This window comes from Apteryx mantelli, chromosome 1 (assembly GCF_036417845.1).
Source record: "Apteryx mantelli isolate bAptMan1 chromosome 1, bAptMan1.hap1, whole genome shotgun sequence".
In the NCBI taxonomy this organism is placed as follows: domain Eukaryota; kingdom Metazoa; phylum Chordata; class Aves; order Apterygiformes; family Apterygidae; genus Apteryx; species Apteryx mantelli.
Genome location: NC_089978.1, coordinates 195,455,656 through 195,478,870, shown reverse-complemented (window position 1 = coordinate 195,478,870; position 23,215 = coordinate 195,455,656). Strand labels below are relative to the sequence as shown.

General features: G+C 45.3%; 1 protein-coding gene and 1 long non-coding RNA gene across 3 annotated transcripts; one reads left to right on the top strand and one right to left on the bottom strand.

Moving 5' to 3' along the window:
* Nucleotides 1–2,373: 2,373 nt before the first annotated feature.
* ANKRD7 (ankyrin repeat domain 7) lies at nt 2,374–9,741 on the bottom strand. Of its 2 annotated transcripts, none has more exons than XM_067315239.1 (5): nt 9,315–9,740; nt 3,822–3,936; nt 3,403–3,576; nt 3,204–3,310; nt 2,374–2,457 (listed from the first exon to the last, which is right to left on the bottom strand). In XM_067315239.1, the coding sequence occupies exons 1-5, from the start codon at nt 9,515–9,517 to the stop codon at nt 2,421–2,423; spliced, it is 636 nt and encodes a 211-aa protein (XP_067171340.1). In that variant the 5' UTR covers nt 9,518–9,740; the 3' UTR covers nt 2,374–2,420. The 2 variants fall into 2 exon arrangements, with proteins under 2 accessions (XP_067171340.1, XP_067171349.1); XM_067315248.1 differs by having other exon boundaries at nt 2,402–2,485; nt 9,315–9,741.
* Nucleotides 9,742–9,774: 33 nt separating this feature from the next.
* On the top strand, nt 9,775–22,289 carry LOC136995278 (uncharacterized). The gene is made up of 3 exons (XR_010886825.1): nt 9,775–9,851; nt 19,292–19,337; nt 20,899–22,289. It is a non-coding gene; the product is annotated as an uncharacterized lncRNA (long non-coding RNA).
* Nucleotides 22,290–23,215: the final 926 nt, after the last annotated feature.

Sequence of the window (23,215 nt, the reverse complement as noted above, 5' to 3'; positions counted from 1 at the left end):
CTGCTTCTCAAACAACCTTAGTCAAACCTCCTTCTGTTTCCTCACTTTCACTCTTCAAACCACAATCACATCTTACTATGTCTCTGAAGAGCTACTGCAGCAACATTTGCGACAATCTCTCAAAGGTCACTGAAAAAAAAACGCAACCAGCTTAAAAATCAAACATGCCTGCATCTCCAGCAGTACAGCCTGCGTTCCAGCACCACACTCGGAGTCTTCATCACAGCGCAGTCCCAATGCCATACACCACAACTGGGGGAAAAAAAACCAAAAAAACAACCCCCCCCCCCCCCGCCCCCCAGAGTTGAAACAGGCAGCGTGAGATCACATGCAAGCCTGGAATGTCATCCGCATCCGGCACGAGAAAAAAAGACCCGCTTGAGCAACTCCCCGCCAAGCACACTTGAGGAACCTGACAAGGAGGAAAGGAGAGCCAGGGGATGAAGCATTTCAGCAGATTTTGAACAATAAACGCCCTTCTTCCATATCAGTCAGAATTCTATTGCCAAAGTCACTGGAAACAAAGAGCAAGGTCTGGAGGACAAAAGAATAGGTAACCCAGGAGCTGATCAACTTTTATGGTCTCGAGATCTGACTCACAGGAAGAAAACCATGTGGCCATTTATCTTGTCACCTACTGCTCTTTCACCCCCCCGACCACAAGGCTGCTGCATGCTCTGCCACGGCTACAAGTCTTTGAGGAAACAGCTCACAGCAGCAGAAAGGGTGGCAGGCAGGAGACCGCTCTGCAGGAGAAAACCACCTGCCTGGAGACTGAAGTCCAGACAGGTCTTCCCTGCAAATGAGTCATCCCATGGGAAGTGTTGCCTGTTGAGACACTTTACCTTAGCAGCTGAACTGCGGTTTTCTTCCTCAGAAGCAGGACAGCTGTCATCACTCTCCTCTTCCTCCAACATTCTTGAAAAGCAAAGGCAAGAAGGACCCTGTCTCTCCAATCTTTCCTCTTTTTAGGCAGTTAAAGGATTTGGGAAAAGGTATTGTTCAAGTCTCACCCTCCAAAGTATCCGTGGGAAACGTCGTCTCTCGCTGTTCAAATATTAATTGACATGATTAATTCTTAGCATGTCAGACCTTCCAATGTCAACAATGCCTACAAGCGTGTAACACGGACAGTTCTACAGGCCACACTGGAGTGGAACATTCAGGCAAGACGGCATGAACAAAAGCATGCCCCAAACCACTGATTTTTCTCATCATACTGAATTCTCCCCCCCAAACTAAGTAAGCAGGCAAATTCAACACTGTCCTCATATTTCCTTCTAACGTTCCTAACCGAAAAACTAGCCTGGCGCCAAGATGCTATGTGAGCAGACAGTTAGCAAATGCTGGCGCGGGCTGAACAGGATAAGAAGTGACTCAACTGCTGAACTCTTCATACCACGCATGCGAGCATACGCCACAGGCAGAGATTGTTCTCTCTCTCTCTCTCTCTCATTCTCTCTTTGTCCCATCCCCCTCCACCAACCTGTGGTTGAAAATGCCAGGTACTGCACAGTATTTGTAATTTTTTTTTCTTTTTCTTTTCTTTTTTCTTTTTTTCTTTTTCTTTTCTTCTTTTCTTTTTTTTTTTTTTTTTTAAGAAAAAAGGAAAGCCCCCATCTATAAACATGGGGGATCCAATAGGCAACAACCCTCCGAATGGACGGCTAACACGCTAATTATAGAAGTGCCCTCACGGCCTTGCAAGACACGTGTCCAGTTGGCAACACAGAAGTGCATTTACAAAACTGTGTGCGCTACTCCATCCGAGACCTCCATTGAAGTCAACGGTGAACACGGTAAGCTTCAACAATACAAGCCACCAAAAGAAAAGGCCGTAGGGATTTTCCTCATCAGCTCCTCCACGGTTAAGGATCCTACCTCCGCTGGCCAGAGGACAGGCACCCAATGCAAAGCCAGCAGCTCCTGCTCCGGGAGGCGTGCTAAGCGCTGGCACGCCCTTTGTGCCGCCTGCAGAAGCTTCTCCCACCTTTTCCCCGACTGCAGAGTCTACCAGGTGTTGACTAACACTGTATACAGAAAGAAAGGAAACACACTGATTTTCAGACTTTGCATTGCTCGGATGCGAGCTCAGCATCACAAACGTGAAACCTAACGGAGCATTTGCGTGGAAGTCGAGGACAATTTCCCAATTCACACTTGACACGGGAACAATATGTACCAGAAGAGTCCTTTTCGCCCAGCTGCAACAAAGGTCTCCACACACCATTAAACCTTGCTGCTGTTACCAAGCATGCCCATAAACCAACACGGACATTCGGACAACTTAGCAACTCTAACGGTGACCCAAAGCACCTACCGAGCATGTCCAGAAGTTCTAGCGTAATCCTCCGCTGTCCATCCAAGAACGTCTTCCTGGGAAAGATCAGCACCATGGCGAAGAAGAACTTCTATCACGCTCATGTCCCCAGCAGAAGCAGCAAGCATAAGGGGGTCCTAGAGCATCCAGAAGACGATAGGAAATCTATCAGCCGATACAGACATTTCGCTGGCATTATTTGCAGCCCTATTTGCTCCCAAAACAATTACTTCCCCCTTTCCCACAGGCTGAAGGAAAGCAGAGCCAACTACACAGAAGCACAGGAGAACTCAGGTCGGAAGGGGCCTCAGGAGGTCTCTCCGCCTACCACCTCCCCAAAGCACGCTCAGCTACGAGGCCAGACTGGGTTGTTCACGGCTTTACTCGGTCGGTTCTTCAAAGCCGCTGAGGAGGGAGGCTGCACAGCCTCCTCGGGCAACCCGTTCCGACGCGTCACTGTCCTCGCAGCCAGCAAGGTTCTCCTCACATCCAGTTGGAACCTCTCTCGTTTCAACGCGTGCCCGTTGTCAAAGCAAGTGTCAGGACAGAGAGACAACGCTGCCCGCGAGACAACACTTTCCTACCAACCATGCCTGGGTTCTAAAAACCCGCTCCTGCCCAGCAGCAACGCTGGAGAACTAACGGCAACTCCCCTGCCTTGCGGCGACCAGACACAATGCTTTCTGGCAGTCCTGAAGGCAGAAGCCAGCCAGTGAGGCGCAACAGCAGCCAAGCGCAGATCACTTTTCCAAAGTCACGCAGAAGCAACTGCTTCCGTGTGGCTACTTACTTAGGCCTTTTAGAGGCTCACGCCCACGCCTCTCATCAGTCAAACTTTAAGAATACTCAGGAGACCCACGCCCTGTTTGGACAAGCCCTTCACCTTTCAGACTGATCTCGAGCGTGCACGTCAGCTCCTTTTTTAAGCAGGAACTCCACCATCTCTTCGTGATGTTCGGACACGGCAAGAGCAAGGGGAGTGTATCCCATCTGAAAGCATAAATCCCCTCAGTTAGAAAAACACAGAGAAGTGAAGCAACCTTTTCTTTCCAAGAGCGGCCTTACCCAAACTCTGCGCTTACCTTATTCCGTGCATCAATACGGGCATTGTGCTCCAGTAACTGCCCTGCTAGAGAGGTGTTAGGAGCAATGGCAGCGAGGTGAAGGGCAGTGCTGCCGTTAACATCGGCAAGATTAGGGTCGGCACCGCGCGCTAGCAGAATGGCAACGCATTCTTCTTGCTGGCACTGTACTGCCTGGAAACAACACAAGAAAAAGGGAAATGTTTTTTTCAACAATTAAATTTCATCTCTATCGGAATTTCCACATCTTGCCAACATTGGAAAAATAATAATGTGTTCAAAGATTAGGTAACATATGCCTATTCAATGGCTGATCACAACACAATCACTACGCATATCTAGGTAAAGAATCATGCAAGAGGTATCGTTCAGTCAATGATTCATAAGCATTGCGTATAACAGGATAACTTATCTCGTACCTTCATCAATGGTGATCTGTCATCACTGTCACAAAGATTTAGCTTGCACTTGTTTTCTACTAAATACATAACAACCTCCAAATGTCCATTAGCGCAAGCAAGATGCAGAGGGGTCCTAAAAATTAAATATATTACATTAACATGATAGACAACTGAAGAGATCATTTCTGTCTAGGTTATATGGAAGGGCCACAAGTTTTGCTTTGAAAAAACAAACCTAAAGAAGGTTTCTTATTACATTACCAATGACAGCCGTTTCATACCTGAAGCCTGATACTGGCTTCTAAAAAACCCTTAACAGCATACCTATGTTAAGAATACACTTTCTTAGCTGTGGAAGTGAATCTGAACAGATTCTTACACCCAGGCAACTGGCCACTGCCTCCAACAGCACGACACACACAGCCCAGCAAGGACGACCAAGCCTTGGGCACCTTAAGCCTACGGCAAGGGACCCTCTAGCTTTCGCCAGCACCGCTCACGTGACAACAGCGTGCCAGAGGCTAAGGAGGTGGCTTTTAGAACACCATCGCATCAGCTTTGTGCTGTGCTTTTCGGGAATTCGTGCCTTCTGTCCTTTTCCCGAGCTCACTACTGCAGCAAACACGAGGACACGCTCACTCCAGAGCGCCCTCGGTAACACCTAGCAAACCAGCCAGCAGAAACCTTCCCCCACAACACTGCCATGCCCACAGCAACAAAGCAGCACTCTGTCTTGCCGGCAGTTGTAGCTACCCTTCTCCTACAAGCTCGACCACGGAGGAAGCCCTCTCCAAGGCAGCAGAGCTGCCTTTCCACCAGCCCTCGCCAGCTGAAGGAAATGGCACTAAATTTTTTTCTTCAAGTCAAAGCCTTGCCTGGAAGAAAGGTGGTCCTTCAAAGTGCAAAACATCTTAGTTCTGGTGGCAAATATTGTTAAAAAATTTAATAGTAGTGTTAAGGCCTAGCTGATTAGAAAATGGTTAAGCATGTTTGTACTGGAAAGTTCTGGAAACCATTGGGCTATCGCCACATGCCTTGTTTATCTGTAACTGCAAGGCAAGAAGAAAGCTGACCCCACCCAGAGACAGTGGAGATACCCAACGGAGAGTGAGAAGACCCCAGAGCTGATATTTCTATTGGATCGGACGATCGCATGAGGGATGGGTAACTGAGACTGTAGAGGTATAAATACCCACGGAACTTCCCATTCGGGGTCCCTCTTCCGAGGCACCCAGCTTGAGCTGTTCACATTACTTAAATAAAGAGTTAAACAGAGAATTCTCAGCTCAGCCTGTTAAGACTCTTGGAAACCCAGTGAGTATACAATATTTTCGTAACAATTATCCAGCCCGCTTGCACTGAAAGAAACAGTCACCCTGCAAGTCCTGTCACCCTGCACGTTTTACCCTCTACCACAGACTGAAAGCAGCACAAGCTGGGCTCTGTGCACAAGGCACAACACCCACTGCTCTGTGGCACCCGTCTCCCAGCAGAGCAGAAGATACACTAGACAACAGGCAGGATCTTCCACCCTTGAGGGTCATGCAATAATAAGCCCATAGTTCTTCAGGGGCCGAGAGTACCATTTGGGAACTGCACTGCTGCAGGTCAGTACCTTCTCTGAGTTTAGGAGAACTCAACTAATCTTGCAATTGTTTCTGTGCCCTGCCTAGAGGCAAGGCTACAAGGGCTCACTGATGAGGTGGGAATGGAAAGGGACAGGTACACAAAAGCAGTGACATGTAATGCAAAAATTCAGACATTTGTAATGTGGATACTTTCTGTTACAGGGCAGCTGATGCGCCTCCTCCAAGAAAAGGCTTCCTACAAGGGAACAAAGATGGGGACAAGAAAAACACACCAAACTAGAAAGGACTTGTGATATCTTGCTAGAGACAGGGAACCAACAGCAGCAAGGACAGGGTCACTCAAGAGTGACTTATCTAGAAATCCCCCTGTGAATATGGAGCATCCCTCATCTCCGAGTAAATACCTGGCTGTGATTATCTGAAAGCTAACCAACATGGCATGCTAGCAGTTCACTGCAAACAGTTCACACAGGCAAATGACAACCAATGCAGCTGATGCAACTGGGCAGCCAATGCAACAATGAAGGAATACATGATCTTCTAAAAACTGCTTCTACCAAGCAGTAGGAAATGCCATACATCTGAAGAAACCACTGTCAGCTTTGCAAACAGAAAACTCTCCAGAAAACCAATCTCATTTCTGCCCTCCTCAACCAAGCCTCTCAGTCTGCCAACAGGAAAGACCTCTCTGTTTGGAGCAAGGGCCTGCTAGAGCTTCACTGAAGATTCACTACAAGGAACAAGCTGGCAGGGAGCGCCAGAGCTTTCAATTCCCTGTCCGAGGAAAGCCAGACCTCCAGCAACACCAAATCTCTTCTGTCACCCACTCCTGGTGACCCTAGCTGGATGCCACTACTGTTGCCACCACCACAGCTGCAATCCAATGCTGATCACCCACATGATAGACGAGAAGGGTTTATTACGCCTAAGCAGCTTCACAATAACCCTGCAATAAGACCACGGGAAGTGACAGATAGGTGACACTCACTTCAAACAATACTTGAGCAGACCCAGCAATTACAAGCTAAGTAATTAAAAGCGCTAGAGGTGACTCTCTCACTTGACAACGCAAACCTCTGTTAGCGATAAAATGGCTTCGTCAGGAGTAAATTATCTAGCACACCTCCCAGAAGCCTTCTGCTCCTAACTGATACTCTCTCAAGTGGGTTGTTTGGGAGCCCCTGGTAGCTACAGAGCCCACTTTGAGGAAAGTGCTTATAGATTTGACCTGGTATAGGATTTTGCTTCTGGAAGTCCCGAGCAGCAGAATGATTTTTTTACATGAAGAATGCATGTATTTCAGCCATTACCACCCATGTTTCCTATTCTTCACACCAGTTTCCAGTGCCATGAACCTTTCCAGTCCCTGCATCCCCAGGATGCAATTCTGAAACACATGATTGCATTGGGTGGTCACTCAGAATGCATATCGCACCAACAAGTGCTAACAGGGAATAAGTGGGCCTGCAACCCTCTCAGAATCTTTCTGTTTCACAGCTTTTTAGCACTAGCATTTTTATGCTAAAAGCATTACACTGCTCCATTCTACTTATATTGTCTGTTTTCTTGGCCTTCACACTGTGTTACTTTATTTGCCCATTTAGAAAACTGACACTGGCATGATACACAAGAGGAATTTTTTCCAGAAGCAAAGCTTTCTACAAAAGATCAACTGAAAACACAAAAACTAACCAAGTATAAACTTCAGACCAAGATCTGCTAAGACCTGATGACTGAGTCAGCCACGGTGAAAGAAAAGGTAGCTAGAAGGAAAAAAAAAGAAAACAAACAAAAAAAAATTCAGCAGCTATTTTCTGTGAACGCCATTTGGCACATGACAGGATGAATGGCACAGTCAGGTAAAGCAGGCAAGAGCTATACACTCAAGCCACCTTACACAACATCACCCATCTCAAGCTACATAAACAAATACTGGCTGGCAGCACTCAGTTACAAACCCACTGCAAAGACCTGTGTGTTTCAGCGCTCTTCCTTGCATCTGCTACAAATCTAGCTGTTTCAGGGCAAGAGGTTAACTAGCTGGCAAAAGTCTAGTCTTCAGGACAGACAATCTAGGGGCCGGCCAAACTCCTGAATCAGGTACAAATCCTGGGTGCTAAAACTTCTTCTCATGTGCGCTCTCTGACCTCTTTTTTGTTCTTTCAGGCACCTGACACAAAACCAGGCTCAGTGCTAGCCTCCAGGAAGCACTTTGTCACAGAAGACCCACTGAGCTGACAGAAACATCCTTATTGTCACATCACCAGCAGAAAATACTTTCATTCCTGTGCCTTTCGCCACTGCCACACAATGACACATATGCCAGATCCATTACCGGGTGCCTTTTCGCACGCCCTGACTGGAAGGGGCTTTGCTCAGCTTCCGCTAGACTAGGCAGTCCCAATTTGGCATGTTACTAACTACAGAGGAGAACGCGTTTTTCAGGAAAAGGGCACTGGGCAGCTGCTGCAGTGCTGGCCCTGCAGTACTGACTGCCTGAATGGAAGAGAGACTCCCAGCCACACATGGACTTTTAAACAGGGATGTCACGTCACGCACCCGTGATCCCAAAGAAGCCCCAGCTGCACACCTCTACATGACAGCCAGGCTGGGAGCAAGCCACAAAGCAGTAGGCAGACACAACTGGCGCACACAAGAGCACAAAGGCAAAACCTTTTTCTCAAGTTCCTCGGCACAAAACTGATCCCACACAGTAGAAGATATCCTACACTTTCAAGGGAAGGCGCTATGTCATGTTTTCAAAATCAAGACAACAGGGTTTACTTTGTGAGATTGTTTATGGACTCAAGAGTTAACTTGACAGATAAGTAGTCATGGGACCGATTTGTCTTCTTACACCAAATTACTGCAATAAGAACAGCATGTTTTCAGAATGTCATGAACATTTTGACTCACTGATTCCAGAGAAAGCATTAACGTTTTGCATTAACACACAAGATCCAAAAGCCTCAATGTGGGGTTGACTGCATTATGCTTAGATGGATCAGCTGGACCTATACTGCAATGCAAGCCTTCTATTTGAGATATAATTACCAAACATTTTCTCTGCTTGTTTCAAACACCAACATCATAGCACCTGTCAGAAACAACAGGGTCTCCTGTGAGTTACTGCCCAAATCTTCAAATCCAAGGTATAGATCAGCTGTACCAAAGCCTCAGTGCAAAAAACTGAGTAACTGCCACCCCAAACCAGGCTGTTAGTCTTGTCATCACATCACAATCACAAAAACCATCAGGCAACTTTGCATGAAGCATCAATATGCAACACATTTATTCTGTGCTATAACTCTTGCCCAGCTGCACTGCTTACCTCTCCTTAAGCTATTCTCTGTTGAGGCCCTGCAGCTATCTTGGCTCAACTACCAAACCAGCACACCGAGCCCTCAGAGATGCACAGAGAGGCACATCACCGCCCTTTGACTTCAAAGTGTGACTGGAGAAGACTGGCTGTGAGGCTCCATCCCCTGCCCACCTTTGTCAGGCTGCTGCTCCTGCAGGTAGGAGTGCTGCTGGGGAGGAGCTGGTCATCTCACAAGGGACTTCTCAGTTTCTTTCCACTCCTGCTCCCCCAGGCAAGGAGAAACTACTCCGGGAAGGAGGAGGAGGGCATTAAGAAGGCCAGGGGCAAAGGACTAGGACAACACTCACACTCAAGGCAGAATTGGAGGGCTTCTACTAGCACAAGCCCGCCAGCTTCCAAAGGATTTCCAGACACTGTCGAGCACAGGGCTCTGGTGCGGAGCCAGCCTTCTCGCGGCTCACGAAAGCGGCCGCTTGTCGCCAGCTGGCGAAAGCCGCTGGGGGCTGCAGCGGCGCCTGGGGCCTCCCGCAGGCGCCCGCGCCCGCGCCCGCCGCGCTCCGCCTCCCCCCACGCTGGCAGCGCGCGGCGCCGCCCCCTCACCGCTTCGCCTTGTCCCGCCCGTCGATGCTGTATTTCTTCAGCGCCTGCCGCGCTTGGGCCAGGTCGCCGCTGGCGGCCGCGCGGTGCAGCTTGCCCAGCTCCTTCTCGCGGAGCTCGTAGGCACCAGGGTTGCAGGGCGGGGAAGCGCCGCCGGACGGCGGCGGCCCCTTCCTCTTCCTCCCGAACCCGAAGAACCTCTTCATGCTGCGGCGGGGCCGCGGCCCGGGACAGCTGCTGCGGGGCCGCGGGCTCGGAGCCCCCGGGCCGGGGGCAGAGGCGCGGGCCGGGGGCAGGGACGCAGCAAGGCTCCCAGCGAGGCACGCGCCGTCGCTCCGGCAGCGGCGGCCACAGCACTGAGGTCCGGCGCCTGAGCTCTGCGCATGCGCAACTAGCCCGAGCCGCGAGCGGGGGCTGTGCGGGCGCTCAAGCATAAGCGCCGCCGCCGCCTCCGCCGCCGCCGCCGCCTCCGCCGCCGCCGCCTCCGCCTCCCACTGGCCGCCTGGAGAGCGCGGGCGGGGCCAGCCCAGTGCGCCTCAGGTTAGTCCGCGCTTGCGCAGCTCCGCAACGGCCGGGCCGGGCCGGCGGTGCCTCATCGCCATGGGGCTGCAGGTGGCGTCCGGCGCTCGCCGTGGCGCGAGCCCCTGCAGTGCTGCCGGCGGACCGGGGCCGGGGCCGCGGCCGCCGCCTGGCGCGGGAGCGGGAGGGTACGTTGCCCCCTGCCGCTGGGGCGCTCCTGCGGCGGCCGGGGGCGGTCGCCAGGCCAGGCCAGGCGAGCCTGGAGACGCCTTGGGCCTGGGAGCTCTTCGCCACGGCCCTGCTGTGCCCCGGGGCCGGCGCCCCCTGGCCCCGCTGTCCTCTGCGCTGCCCCCGGCCGGCCTGCGCGCCGCGGTGAACGGGGAGCGGGGGAGGGTTTACAAATCCTCCTTCTCGGGTTTTTCCTTTCTTGCATCTTTAGATAGCGCAGTTAGGTCTAGATACTCTCCTGATGCCTGCCATCTCAACACCGGCCTGAAATCATAGCCTGGCGTTGCTTAAATATCCAACAGTATGTCAGCATGCATGTCTTCAAGGTCAGTTCTTGGTCTGCCCGTGTGAGTTATTTAGTAGGTGGGTCAAAACACGAGGGACGTCGTTTATTTCTCCTCAGAAATAAGGCTGTGAGCTTGGGTCAGGCAAAGCTGACACCTCAGTTGTTTCTCTAGCCAAATGCTAAGTGCACCACTGTGTAAATTACGAAGTTGTGACTTCCGAGGTTAACCTGTCAGCAGATAATTTGGGAGCCTGGGGGATTATGTACTCCACAAAATACTCTGGTGTAGCTCTTCTAAAGGTAATGGAGGCGTTAATGTAAATGGCAACTGCAATTCCAAGCTAACCCTAGCTAGGCTTTGTGCTCAGAGCACACCATGTAGATTGGGGTAGTAGCCTTTTAAAAGCAAATTAAGCAACCTGAAAAAGTGCAAGTAATGCTGAATGAGAAAAATCTCCTCACAGTTATTGGCAAAATAATTATTAGATATTAAGCTCATGTCCCCGTTTATTTAGCAGTACTGTTGATCTGAGTATTGTTTCCAGGCAATTGGTTTGGCTAAATAGATGCCTAAGGAACAAACAGTGAGGGTTAATATCATAGGAAATATGGTGGAGGAAGACTTTCTAGACATCATTTAGTGCTCCCCCCCCAACTGTATCAGAATATTACTTTCCAATAAATGTGGCTGATTTGGCACCTGCCGCAAAAAAATACACACACACATGCACACCCACATGAAGATCACACCTACAGTATAGATAATTTGGGGATCATTCTCAGTATTGTGCTGCTAGATAGTTCAGAGTTGTGAAGCCTTACTATATGGCACTGTGGTAGTTGTGAGAAATGTTATAATACAGTATTTCCTAGGCTATCTGGCTAATGGAACACCTTACTAAGTTTATGACTGGTGAAGTCTGTAAACAATTTTTCCTATGTTTAGAAACTGCTTGTTGCATCTGAATTTTTATGTGAAAAACTAGGAGATGGTAAACAAAAGCTAATTATAACAGAGAGAGACATTTCTCTGTGATAGAAACATGATTAGCAGTGAAAGTATTTGTTGCCATAGGGCAGGATTACAGTGCCAGCTTAGAGAGGGGATTCAGCCCTTTGAAATACTTCCTGTTCCTTTATCACTGATAACAATACAGCTATTAAAGCCTTCATGTTCCTTTTCGGAATTAGTCTTCACAGCTTGATTAAGCCTGTTTATTGCAGTGGTGTTCTCCTGAACCAAAGTGACTGATCTACAGTTAATTAGTTGGTTCTCTGTGCATTAGCACTCTGCCGTTGTTTCAGACCTGGTCTCTAGAAGGAAGAGCTAAAATAAGAAAAGCATCAGAAGGTAGAGCTAAATTTAAAATAGCCAAACCCATAAGACAGAAAAAGCCTTTTGCTTAAACTGCAACCAAGTAAATCCAGTTTGCAAAACCTAAATTTCGAGAGCGTTGTTTTAATCAGTCCAGCTGATTAAGGGAGAAATTGAGAGCAAAATGCATTTTTTCTTCTCATAGGAAAACTAAAGCATTATGCTGTGGCAAGTACTTTTGGAGAGTCAGACCTGTGTAATGTACAATTACAGAAAATCTTGTCTCAGTTCTGGGCTCGGTTTTTCTGAGTTCCACTGTTGGATATACTTGTTTTCTTCCAGACATCTTAAAAGAACAGCAGGTTTTTAATTTATGACATGGCAACACAGAGTAAACATTATCTATCCCTGTGTTCCTTCCAGGAAGAAATAGTTCCTTTCAAATCCTTTTTTTCCAAGTGGACACCTTCTCAGCCCCCAAAGCTTCTGTTTCTTGCAGGAGAGCCCCAACCGAGGTGGGGACATGTACTCCCTGACAAGTGTCGAACATTTCAGAATGGGATCAATCAAAAGTGGTGTGTTGATTAGAGAGCCAGCTGTATTAGTTGATAGGGAAATTGTCTGGATGGACTCTGTAATAATGTGTCCTTGAACATCTTGGAATAAGGGCATAGTCAGACCTGTTTTCTTACTTGCCCAGGGTACTTGCACATAGAAAGTAAGTACTACATTTTGCATGGTTAATTTTTTTGGTCTTTTCAGTTCTCTGTTGGAATTTGCACCAATATGTTTGGAATGCTTAATATTTTCATTTAGGTTATGGAAAAAAGGAAAAGATTACAGTTTCATGCTTTAAGGATAAGTGGGGTCTGATGAAGTTCATAAATACAGACATACAGGCAAGACAGGAACTGGTAATTCATTATTAACCAGAAAGGATGCAAAATGAATTTCTAAAATCTGTTACTAAACCAATTATTATCAGCTGTTTTAATTTTGCCAGATTTGTTGTCTTTGTTCATGCTATTTGTTTAATCTCTTTGTATGGGTGATGTTGCAGATTTCCAGATTTTCCCATTCTTTTTTTTTTTAGTTCATTTTCGATAGTTCCTTTTTTGATTCTGTTTTTTTTAGATGTTCTATCTATAAAAAAAAGCTCTATCTCCTATAACTTTTCCATTGTGTTGCTTTGTCCTTTCAATGTGTTCTACATAGATAATCTGTAGCTTTCTCTCAGTACCATGTAATAGCTACTGTTTCTATTCCTGTGCTGATACCCAGCACAAGACCCGTGTATGACAGTAAGCTCTCAAAATGGAGCTTAAGTGTGGTTTAACTATTGCATAAGCCTTGGTATTTAGGTATTTAGCAGAGTTAGTCTGCTAAAGGTGTCCCTTTCCTTGCATATGATTTACTGTAGCTGGATAATTCAGCCACAGTCTCTGCTCTTCCCTGTGAGGTACAAAACGGTGGTCTAAAATTCCCTTTTTCAAATGTGGATTTTTTTTTCCCCATTAAATCAGCCTGTGCATTTTGTTTACCAAGAAGGCAGAATTTCAGTAAAGACTTGTTGGGCTGGTAAACAGGTGGTGCTAGTCACCTGGTGGTATGTTATACCTGCTTTGCAACTGCTGCTTATAGGAGGGATGGTGCAAGTGAGGAAAAACTGCCTGGGCAGACTGCAGTCCTCCTGTGTTGCTTGCTCTGGGGCTTTGAGGAAAACCAGGTGGTTACATGTATCTTGCAGACAGTGAGTAACTATTTCTACTCTGTATAGTTGGAGCCTTGGAGCTGTGGTGCTTCTGTTAGGCCACCTCTCGACCCCTGTCCAGTCAGTGGCTGTACTGAGTGGAGGGGCTGTTTTTCTTGTTCACCATCGTCTGACATGGTGCTGCTGTTCTCACGCTATGTCCATTCACGCACACGGAGTTTACTGTTAAATACTCAGTAGGATTAATGGTTAGCTGTCTATTGAGAATGCTGACAGGACTTCTTTAGAGTTCATCTAACTGATGAAGAGGAAATGTTATTTTCTTTTTAAATACAGTAAAGAGTTATTGTGTAACAGATAATGCTTATTAGTATGTTCAGAGCCACTTAGATTCACTGTATCACACCCCATTTTAAAAACAACTTAGGCAAGCACAGGCCTATTGCACCTGTTTACAGTTACTATCAAACTAGACTCTAAATGACATTGGGTTATAGTGGAGGCAGGTAGATCATAATTGGCTTTATAATTGACATCTTAGTTGATAACAAAACTTTTGTCTTCCTTCTTGTAATTAAACTATTTGCAAGTTATAAACCATAAGAAAGAAATGCCTCCTAAAAAAGTGGGACTGTAATGCACTGAGAATTGGCTTCAATTCCCAAAGAAATAGTGCCATTACTATTAATATGGTTATTGCTCAACATTTTTTTTTAAATGATGCCCTATGAGTGTATACCTGCTACTTGTTTCAGATTGCTGACACTGTTGTTTATTATCAATGATAGAAAACCATCTTTGATTTCACAGAAATCCCGATTTAGGTGATGTCAGTATCTGCTGAATAGAGTTGAAATAGGAGAGATATCCCAAAATGAAAGCAGAACAAAACACAAAAATTCCCAGCCACACTCTTTATTTAGATTGCAATTAAATGTTTGAAGTGCATTAGTAGGGAGTAGGTGTTAGTTTGTAAATTGATGTGTGCATTTCATGGAGTTTAGATTTTACTACTCATAGGTTTGAGACAGGAATAAAAGTCACCAGATGCTCCCCTGGGAGGCTAGCCAAGGTGCTCTTAGGCTACTGAAAGGCAGCAGAATGCTTTGATGAGATATTTGAATGAAGATTTTTTTTCTCTCCTGCATGTATGCTGAGTGTGTTGCAAGGGAAAAAAATAGCAAAGCATATATTTGATAAAAGGAGACTGCAGCTGGCTGTTGATTACACTGCTATTATTGGTCAATAAGATACTCAAAACAAGTATTGTTACTGATGAATTTAATTCTTCCTCCTGTTAAAGTGTTATCCTCCAAACCTTTTAACTGTTATAAATGCTGTTTTTGTTCAAAGTGATGTAACAAGTCTTTAAAGGCAACTGTTTCTGTCCACCAGTGGCTTACAAACCATTCATATAGCTGATACGATGTGGTTAGCTGTTAAGTATTACCTGCCATAGTGATACAGATATAAACATGGGTCTATACAGTTGAACTCTAAGCCTGTACCTGAAGTTCCTAAACTAGGAGTCCAGCATCAGCAGCCTCCTTCCACCATCAGTGGAAGAGGGGGCATCTCCAGGGGGTGATACAGATCTTAGGGGGGGCTAAGTTAGCCTCTAGATACCCACCTATCTTTATTGACTATAGAAAGAAAATGTGGTCCTCGCAGACATACCTTGGCAGGTGCCTAAAATTTGGTGGGATGAATCTTAACATAGAGTTCAAATAGTCCTAAGAAGCTTTAAGATATAAATACCTGAGGAAATAATTTCAAAAATTAATTTTTTGGGGGGACGTAATTAAAGTGTCCATCCTATAAGCATTTATTCATCACTTATTTTGAAATCTTCTACAAATTAAAATGTACATAACAGTTTCAAATTCAGAAAATTAATCTGGATTTTTTTTTTTAACTTGTCAAACCTACCCACAGATTGCTGGGACATCGCCTGCAATGCATTCTTTAACTATTAAATTAGATCTTCATTTTTAAAATCCAGCTAGCAGTGCAAGTGTACTGTTAACATCATGGAACATTCCCAGATTTTTGAAGCCTAAGACTGACAGATTTTGAAACATCTGTTGAATTCTTTTATTCACAGTCTCCTGATTTTTTTTTTTTTTTTTTTTCATCTGCCTGTGGCAGAATATCTTAGGACATGCTCACATGAAATTTTATTCAGCATAGGCGTATAAGATTATAAGATTAGTCAGGTTGGAAGGGACCTCAGGAGGTCTCTAGGCCAACCTCCTCCTCAAAACAAGGTTCAATCATGACATCAGACCAGATTGGCCAGGGCTTTATCCAGTCTGGTTTTGAAAATCTCCAAGGACAGAGACTGCACAACCTCCCCAAGCAACCTGTTCTGCTGCTTGACTGTCCTCATGGTGAAAACAGTGCTACTGTAGTATGTAACAAAACTAAAAAAGGCACTTTAAAAACAAGAAAAAAGGTATAAGGATAAATAATTATTTGAGTTTATCTTCTCTGGTGTAAGTGCAGACTCTAACCTTATTTAATGTAGCGCACGTTCATTTTTAAAAAAAGCATGCCTTGACTAAGTGTCACAGCAGAAAGCAGCCAGGAGGCTGTCATCTCCACATTACTCTTTGTGTTAGCTTAAGGCTACAGCTGCCTTGTAAATCATAGTCTTCTCCCAACAAGGTTTGGTGCATTCGCACAGTGGATGTAACCCATTAAGCACTCTGAGTCCAGAGCGCTGATATCACAGCTCTGCCCAAATGTGCTCATGAGAATAGAGATTTAGTGAGAAACATTCTGCAGGAGAGCAGTAGAGCACTATAGCAAATAACTCAGTAGGCAGAAAGTTTATTATGTATTATACACTTAGGCTGCTGATACGGTTAGTGCTTGTACTTAGTGTTTGTGCCAGCTACATTTTAAATGCAGATAAACAGGAGTTTGGAACAGCCTGAGATGTTGTTTTCAATGTCTATTGTGGAGAGAGCCATGAACGTTCCCAGTAAAGTGCTCTAAAAGCTTCAGCTGATAAATGGTTCTTCCATGACCCTCATATACAGATGGCTAGCTTTCTTCTTAAAGTTCAAACTAGCTTAATTTTTTTAAAGACTGAGACTTTCTGAAGCTGTCTTTGCACACTGGATGTTTAAAATCAAAACAGCACCAGACAAAAAGAAACCAATGCCAAATTAACATATATATGTGTGTGTGTGTATGTATGTGTGTGTATATATATATATATGCATGCAGGTGATGTGCTCTGGTGTGGCATAGCATTTGAATGGCCTGCTAAGCAGCCAGATGTCCTTTAATTACACATCATCACAGACCTTACTACAGCTGCTTATGTAGTTGGCCTTTATTGGGAGTTTACAGTACTGTTGTTACTTAGCAAACCTCTCATTATCAACTACGTGAAGACCAGGCACTATTAGTTCAGAAAAATTAAGATTCTCCAAAGGCCATTTTGGTCTTACAGTGCAGGCGTTCATTAACATTCACAAATGTGAAGGGTAATCACCTGGAGAAGGAGGATTATTTCAGTCTTTTTGCCACATGTGCTTTGGTGTATGTGTCAAGAGTGGTTTATCGAAGTTGTCATGCATAACTATCTCCTTGAATCTGAAGAGATAGGGACCAGTTAGGTTAACCTCCATAGCTGTCTGGCCAGGCCTGGAGCATGATGGTTCCTCTGTACTTCCAGGTCTCCAGCTGCACCACAGGAAAGAGAAGTCCAAAAAAGATGAAAATGAAGCAACATGTCAGATTGACAACCTGTGCGGATTTAACTGAGAGCAGATAACTACAGTTGTAGGCAGAAAAAAGGGTGAGAAACTAGAACAACTGCACCTAATCAACATTCAAGTGTTATGAGATAGCTGGTGTTGCTTAGTGAGCAACTAGTATTGCAGGGGTCCCCTCACTCTGTCTGAGGCTGTAGCATGACTTTTGGCAGCAGTATAAGGAATTGCCACTCCTGGCTGCATCAAAGTCCAGTACTCTCAGACCAGTTTCTTTTAGATATTCCACACATGCAGGGTGTAATGTTTCATAACAGATTTACTTCTTTGATGATATTTGACTTTACACAGGATTTTGATTTAGCAGAGTGATACAGCAATATACTGAAATCACAATACAAGTGTAAATTGCGAGTAGCAGAATATAGCAATTGAAATATATAGTTGAGTCAAAATACAAATGTGATTCCCATTACTGGTATTCACAATATGCTCACTGTCACAACGCTGGGCATTCCCCATCCCCAATAGGAAGGAATATGTGCTTGAAACCAGCTCACACCCACTCCACAAAATTCTTTTGTTAGTTGAGATTTTACACTCCGTGTTGGGCTGAAGTATGTATGCACCCCCATACCAGTCTGGCTAATTCAGGGAGACATTCACACTCTTCTGATGAACTCAAGGAAAAAGACTTACACAATCAGTTAATCCATTTAACTGTGATAGTTGATCACTCGACTGATACAGCCCCTTGTCTAAAATAAAGACCCCTTTGTCAGGTCCCCTTTGTGTTGAGATAAATTCAAATTTCTTTGCAAGAGCTGTGGTCAGTCGAACCCTGAATTCCTTACTGAGTTTCCTGGACACATAGCCCTTGTGTGCATCCTCTGAGCCTTCTTGCAATGTACAGATTGATTGGCCAGGAATAAGCTGCTCCTTGATTCTCTCAGGCTCCCTTCTGAATTTGGCTGCAGCGCTGCCTGGCGAGAGGGCCCTTGCCTCTGCTCTCCCGGACTGAGGCCCCGCTTGTTTGGGCCTGGAGCGGCCTGTGACCGCTGCTGCTGCGAGGGTTTGCAGAGCGCTTCCCTTCCTGAGGCTCTGGCGCACTCCGGCCTGGGGCGTTTGCTGTTGAGTACAGTAAAGGGTATTTTGGTTCTTCTCGTTGCCGGCGTGTTGCTAGAGGAGCCTGCTGACCTGTCGCTGAAAGGAATGAGGATTCCCGCCGGGATTCAGCACTGAAACGACAGAGTCGCAGAAGGGCCGAGGTCGGAAGGGGCCTCGGGAGATGCTCTGGGCCAGGGCCCTGTCAAAGCAGGCTCGCGCAGAGCAGGTTGCTCAGGGCCGTGTCCAGCCGGCGTTTGAGCATCTCCGAGGATGGAGACGCCAGCACCTCTCCGGGCACTGACGGGCCCTGAGCAGCCTCACCTGGGGCCCCCGTTATATTGAAATGGAATTTCCTCTGTTTCAGTTTGTGCCCATTCCTTTTGTTCTTTCACCAGTTACTGCTGAGAAGGGTCTGGCTCTGTTGTCTTTACCACCTGCCCCATCAGGCATCTTTGCACACTATAAGATCCCCCCCAGAGCCTTTTCTTCTCCATGCTAAACAATCTCAGCTCACCCGGGTCAGGTGCTCCAAGCCCCTAATCATCTTCGTGGCCCTAATGTTTGCTAATTACATAAGCCTGGAAGTTGCATACCCTCTGTTTTGACAGTCACTTCTATGTGTCGCTTTTTTTTTTTTTCCTGTGCTGTGGAATATGTCGGTCTTGCAGCAGCTGCTGTTGCAACTGTTCTCTTACAAAGCTGCAGAAGTAGCCTCAGCTGAGGTTGGCCCAGTGTACGGCATTTATGCATGTTTCAGCTAAATGGACGTTCTACTCATGTATTTAAGGCTAGAGCGTAACCGTACGTTGTTATAAATTCCCTGTGACGTTTTTCTGTATTGTTTTAGAAGTCCAGTTATGAACCAGCTGGTGAGTTACAGATCATTTTGCGATACGGTTTATTGTTGCTCAGCAATGAGAATGCTACACTCCAGCTGACCAAGAGTTTCTCATCAAAAAATTCAAACCTCAAACCTAGATGTTTTCCATTTGTATTACATATTATGGCTGGGTTTTAAAATGCTTTAGAAGCTAATATTAGAAAAATGTAACTATTGAAATATTAACTATATTTTATATATAATTCTAGGTACGGCGGGAACTGGATGAAAAAATCACTAAAGAACTTGAACAAGGTAATTTGTTAGAATATGTCCCAATTTAATTTTATTTCCAGTTTAGTTTTAGCTCCAATTTTATTTCAAAGGTTTTTCAATTTAGAGTTTTGTGTGGAAATTTCCTGGCTACCAAAATATTTGTCCAGAATATTTTGCAGTTGCCTAAAAACAAAACAAAAAATCCCCCCAAACCAAACAAACAGGAAGAAAACCAGCCCCTCTTCCCCACAGAGATAAACTTGGTTTAAGCTGAAGTCGCTTTTCGCTACAGTTAATCGTTAAGCACAAATGTTGAACACAAAAGAAGCCCTGCATTAAGATTTTTATATACTTCAATCGCTTCTCCTCCTATACACGTTGATTGCATTCAGCGCTAAAGCATGCCATATACGTTCTCTGGTGTTAGTTCTTGATGTATGCTGTCTCATTTATTGCTTGCATTTGTTGTTTATACATTGCAGTCTTTTGGGGGTCAGCCAGAAAAATACAAATCAGTAACAAAAGATATCTCTTTTTAGAAAAAGATCATTTAGCAGCTTTTAAGAAAACATACAATGATTTGATTGCTTATAATATACAGCATAAGCAAAACATACAGGTTCTATAATATGAAGCCAGGTTTCCATAGAATAATTCCACCTTTTCATAATGATTGTTCCTCCAGAGTCACGGCTTTGCAGTGACTGGGTCTGTTTCAAAGCAGGTAGCCCCGGAGAGCGTTTACTTCTATTCCAGTAGTCGTCAATCCGCCAGCAAGTGGCCAGCCGTTTCTTTATAGCTGCTCTTTCCACTTGTTTGGACGGACACAAATCTGTTGCATTGAATCTGTTTGCATTTTGAACGTAATTACATGCCCAGGAAGAATAATATTATTTATTTGGTTTTGAGACTTTGTGTGAATATGGGTGAATATGGTGGCTGGAAAAAGACAGCAAATGGCTTTTTGAATATGGTGGCTGGAGAAAGACAGCAAATGGCTTGTTGTTGTTGTTGTTGTTGTTGTTGTTTTTGCTTTCATTCAATGTGTGCTTTCATGGAAGGAAGCATTTTGATAGAGCAAGCTATATAGACGCCCATCAGAGAAGGATATATTAATAGTATGCTGGGAGGCTTGTCTTGGCCTGACTGCAGTACAAAAGTATTTGCCTTTTCAAAGGCTGATTATTTTGGATTTTATCCCAGAAAATGCAGAAGCTGTTTTAAAGTGTAGCATTCCAAAAAAGAACTGCTGTGAACTTTTAAGGAAAATGGAAACTTGAGTGTAAAGAGGTCTGCGGGATACTAAATCTACCACTGGTGTAAGCAGAAGTCATTTTTGAGTTTCCTGAAGGCTTTTTGTGTGTAGCCTCTGGAATTTCTTTCACTAGCTTTAGCAATATTGTTGACTAATAATCAAACATGAAAAATCATATTTATTTCTTTGTGCCTGTCCTATTGACTGTTTGTTTCCCTTGGATGTTTTTAAATCTCTCTCCAGCTCTTCACCCTTTGCAGTTACCCACTTTTTTCCAGTGACTTATTTGGCACAGTCTACTGTAAAACTAATGCATGGAATCGTATCTTCTTTTTTTCTCCCCAGCCACTGCTGAACTTGAAACTGGATCTGCTGGAGCTTTCCCCATGGTATCTACCGATGGATCTTCAAAAAATGTAAATGCAGACCAGGATCCACTTTCCAGGGCAATACAGGAGTACCGTGATGTTTTAACCAAAAATTATTTGATTTGATCAAATACTAGGGAAAGGCTGTGTAAATTATATGGTTTACTTAGCATGTTAATGGTTTTCCATTAGATAGTTTAGATGTGAAAAATCTTTATTGCAGTTTGAATAGAAACTCTAACTGTAGTAAATGGATGTCAAGCACACTGCACTTGTCTGTAAAGAATATTGCAGGGATATAGTGTTTGTTTATTTTGCACTCACAATAAGAAGCATATCTAGTTTTCGTGACTAGCAGATTGACTAATCTTGATTCCTGAGCTTGACAGAACTGCTGAAACGTCTCTTATTAGAGCAGATGCATTGTCTTGCCCCATTCATGTTCTGTGCTTTAACCAAAGCATTCCCTTTGTCCTTCTTCATCCTTTTCATTTTATGTGAATTTAAGGTTTCTAGTGTTATTTTGATACTTAGCACATTATCTAATCTGCTTTATGCCTGCTACTTCCATTCTGATGCAGTGAATATTTAGGTTGATTAACTGCAAGTTTCACCAGTGCTCAAGCTGGAGAATAGGGCATTTTACATTGCTGTCGCTTTTTTGGGCTTCAGGTTAAAAAGTACTGTTGGCAGGTTAAAAAGTACTGTTAGCTTTTAGCAGTGCCAAGAAAATTGATGTGTGGTCTTTTTGGTATGTTTGTTTCAGTATCCCATGTTGATTTTTGTATTCTATAATGCTGCGGCTTTAGACATTTGCAGTCGCTAGATCAACATCTATGCTGCTCCGGAAACACTTTGTAAAGGAAAAAGGAAGGTTAATATATCAACCCTCAGTTTCCTCAATATTTTCCAAAATTTATGTGACAGGATAGCCAAGCTTTTTGTTGCTGCTGTAGTGGCTGATGATGCGATGGCTGTAACCCTGGTGAAGGGCAGTGCTGTGGGGCATTTGCATCAGAAACACATAGGCAGTTTGACTTACTCAGGGAGTTATGCACTGAAGATCAGCATTTGCCATTTCATGTCTCTAAAAGTTGTTAGTGATAAGAAGATGCTAAAACGGAGGAAGCACTAATTTCAGAAAGTTAAGAATGGTTATACTGAATTGAATGCAGACTGAAGATATTTGGTTTTACCTACCAATTCAAGGACTTAAGTTCCTAGGCAGTGAGGAAAAGCACCAAACGCTGCCATCACTCTCTGCTGCTTTTTTATAGGAGGACAGAGTATTATCTACACAAAACTGTTGTACTTAATTCAAAATATTCTGTTCCAACTTTGTAGTTAATAAATTTTGTATTCTAGCAATTCTGTTGTGTTTTTTGTTTTATCCTGTTCCTGTTCTTTGCTTTCTCCCCTCCCCTACTTATGACTGTACCCTCTTACTCCCTCTGCTTGTCTCTCTCCCAGAGTAGTACCTGTCGGACTGCTGCCAAAGGGGGAACGCTGGTAGGAGTCTGGCCTGTTGCTGCATTTTTGGGAAGCGGCTGCGTTTTGTCCCAGGATTGGAGCTGTTCAGCCCTAACCAGCACGGGTGGTGAAAGTCATGGCTTTGAAGGCTTAGTCGGGCTTTCTTCCTGGGCAGGCAGTTAGCCCTTCTCCCTGCCTCCCTTGCTCTCCCTCGCCTTGGTCTGACCAAAACCCACTTATGCAGACACCTCCAGGGCTGAGGGAAGAGAGGCCTCTCGTCCAAGTGAGAGCTCTCCTCTGCTGCCTTCAGCTGGCTTCACAGCTGCTCCTTCAGCCTGTCCTGGCAGGCAGGCCAAGGGCCAGAATGCAGACTGTGTCCTTTTCCTCAGTGGAGCCTGCAAGCAGGAGTGTGTTGAGACGGGCGCCTCGAGTTCAGGTCTTGCTAACACTGAGGCACTTGACTCCTGCTGCCAATGGGAAGTGTCAAGTGCTGCACTTGGGGACAAATAATCCCATGCACCGGGGCAGGCTGGGGGCTACTGCCTAGAAAGCGGCTTTGCAGAGAATAGCTGGGAAGCTTGTGTGGGCAGCAGTAAGCCAGCAATGCACCCTTGCGACAAAGGTGGCGAACAGCCATGGGGATGGTGGTCGGGTACCAGGGTCCAGGAGCAAGGGCTGGCTGCTCCTGGCAGGGATGGGGAGCCAGGAGCTGAGGGCGGTGTGGAGTCAGGAGAGAATTTGGGAGGAAAGGAGTGGGCGGGCACAAAGGAAAAACAGGACGTGACAGACAAAGCATACCACCCTTTTGCAACGTGAGTAACAGA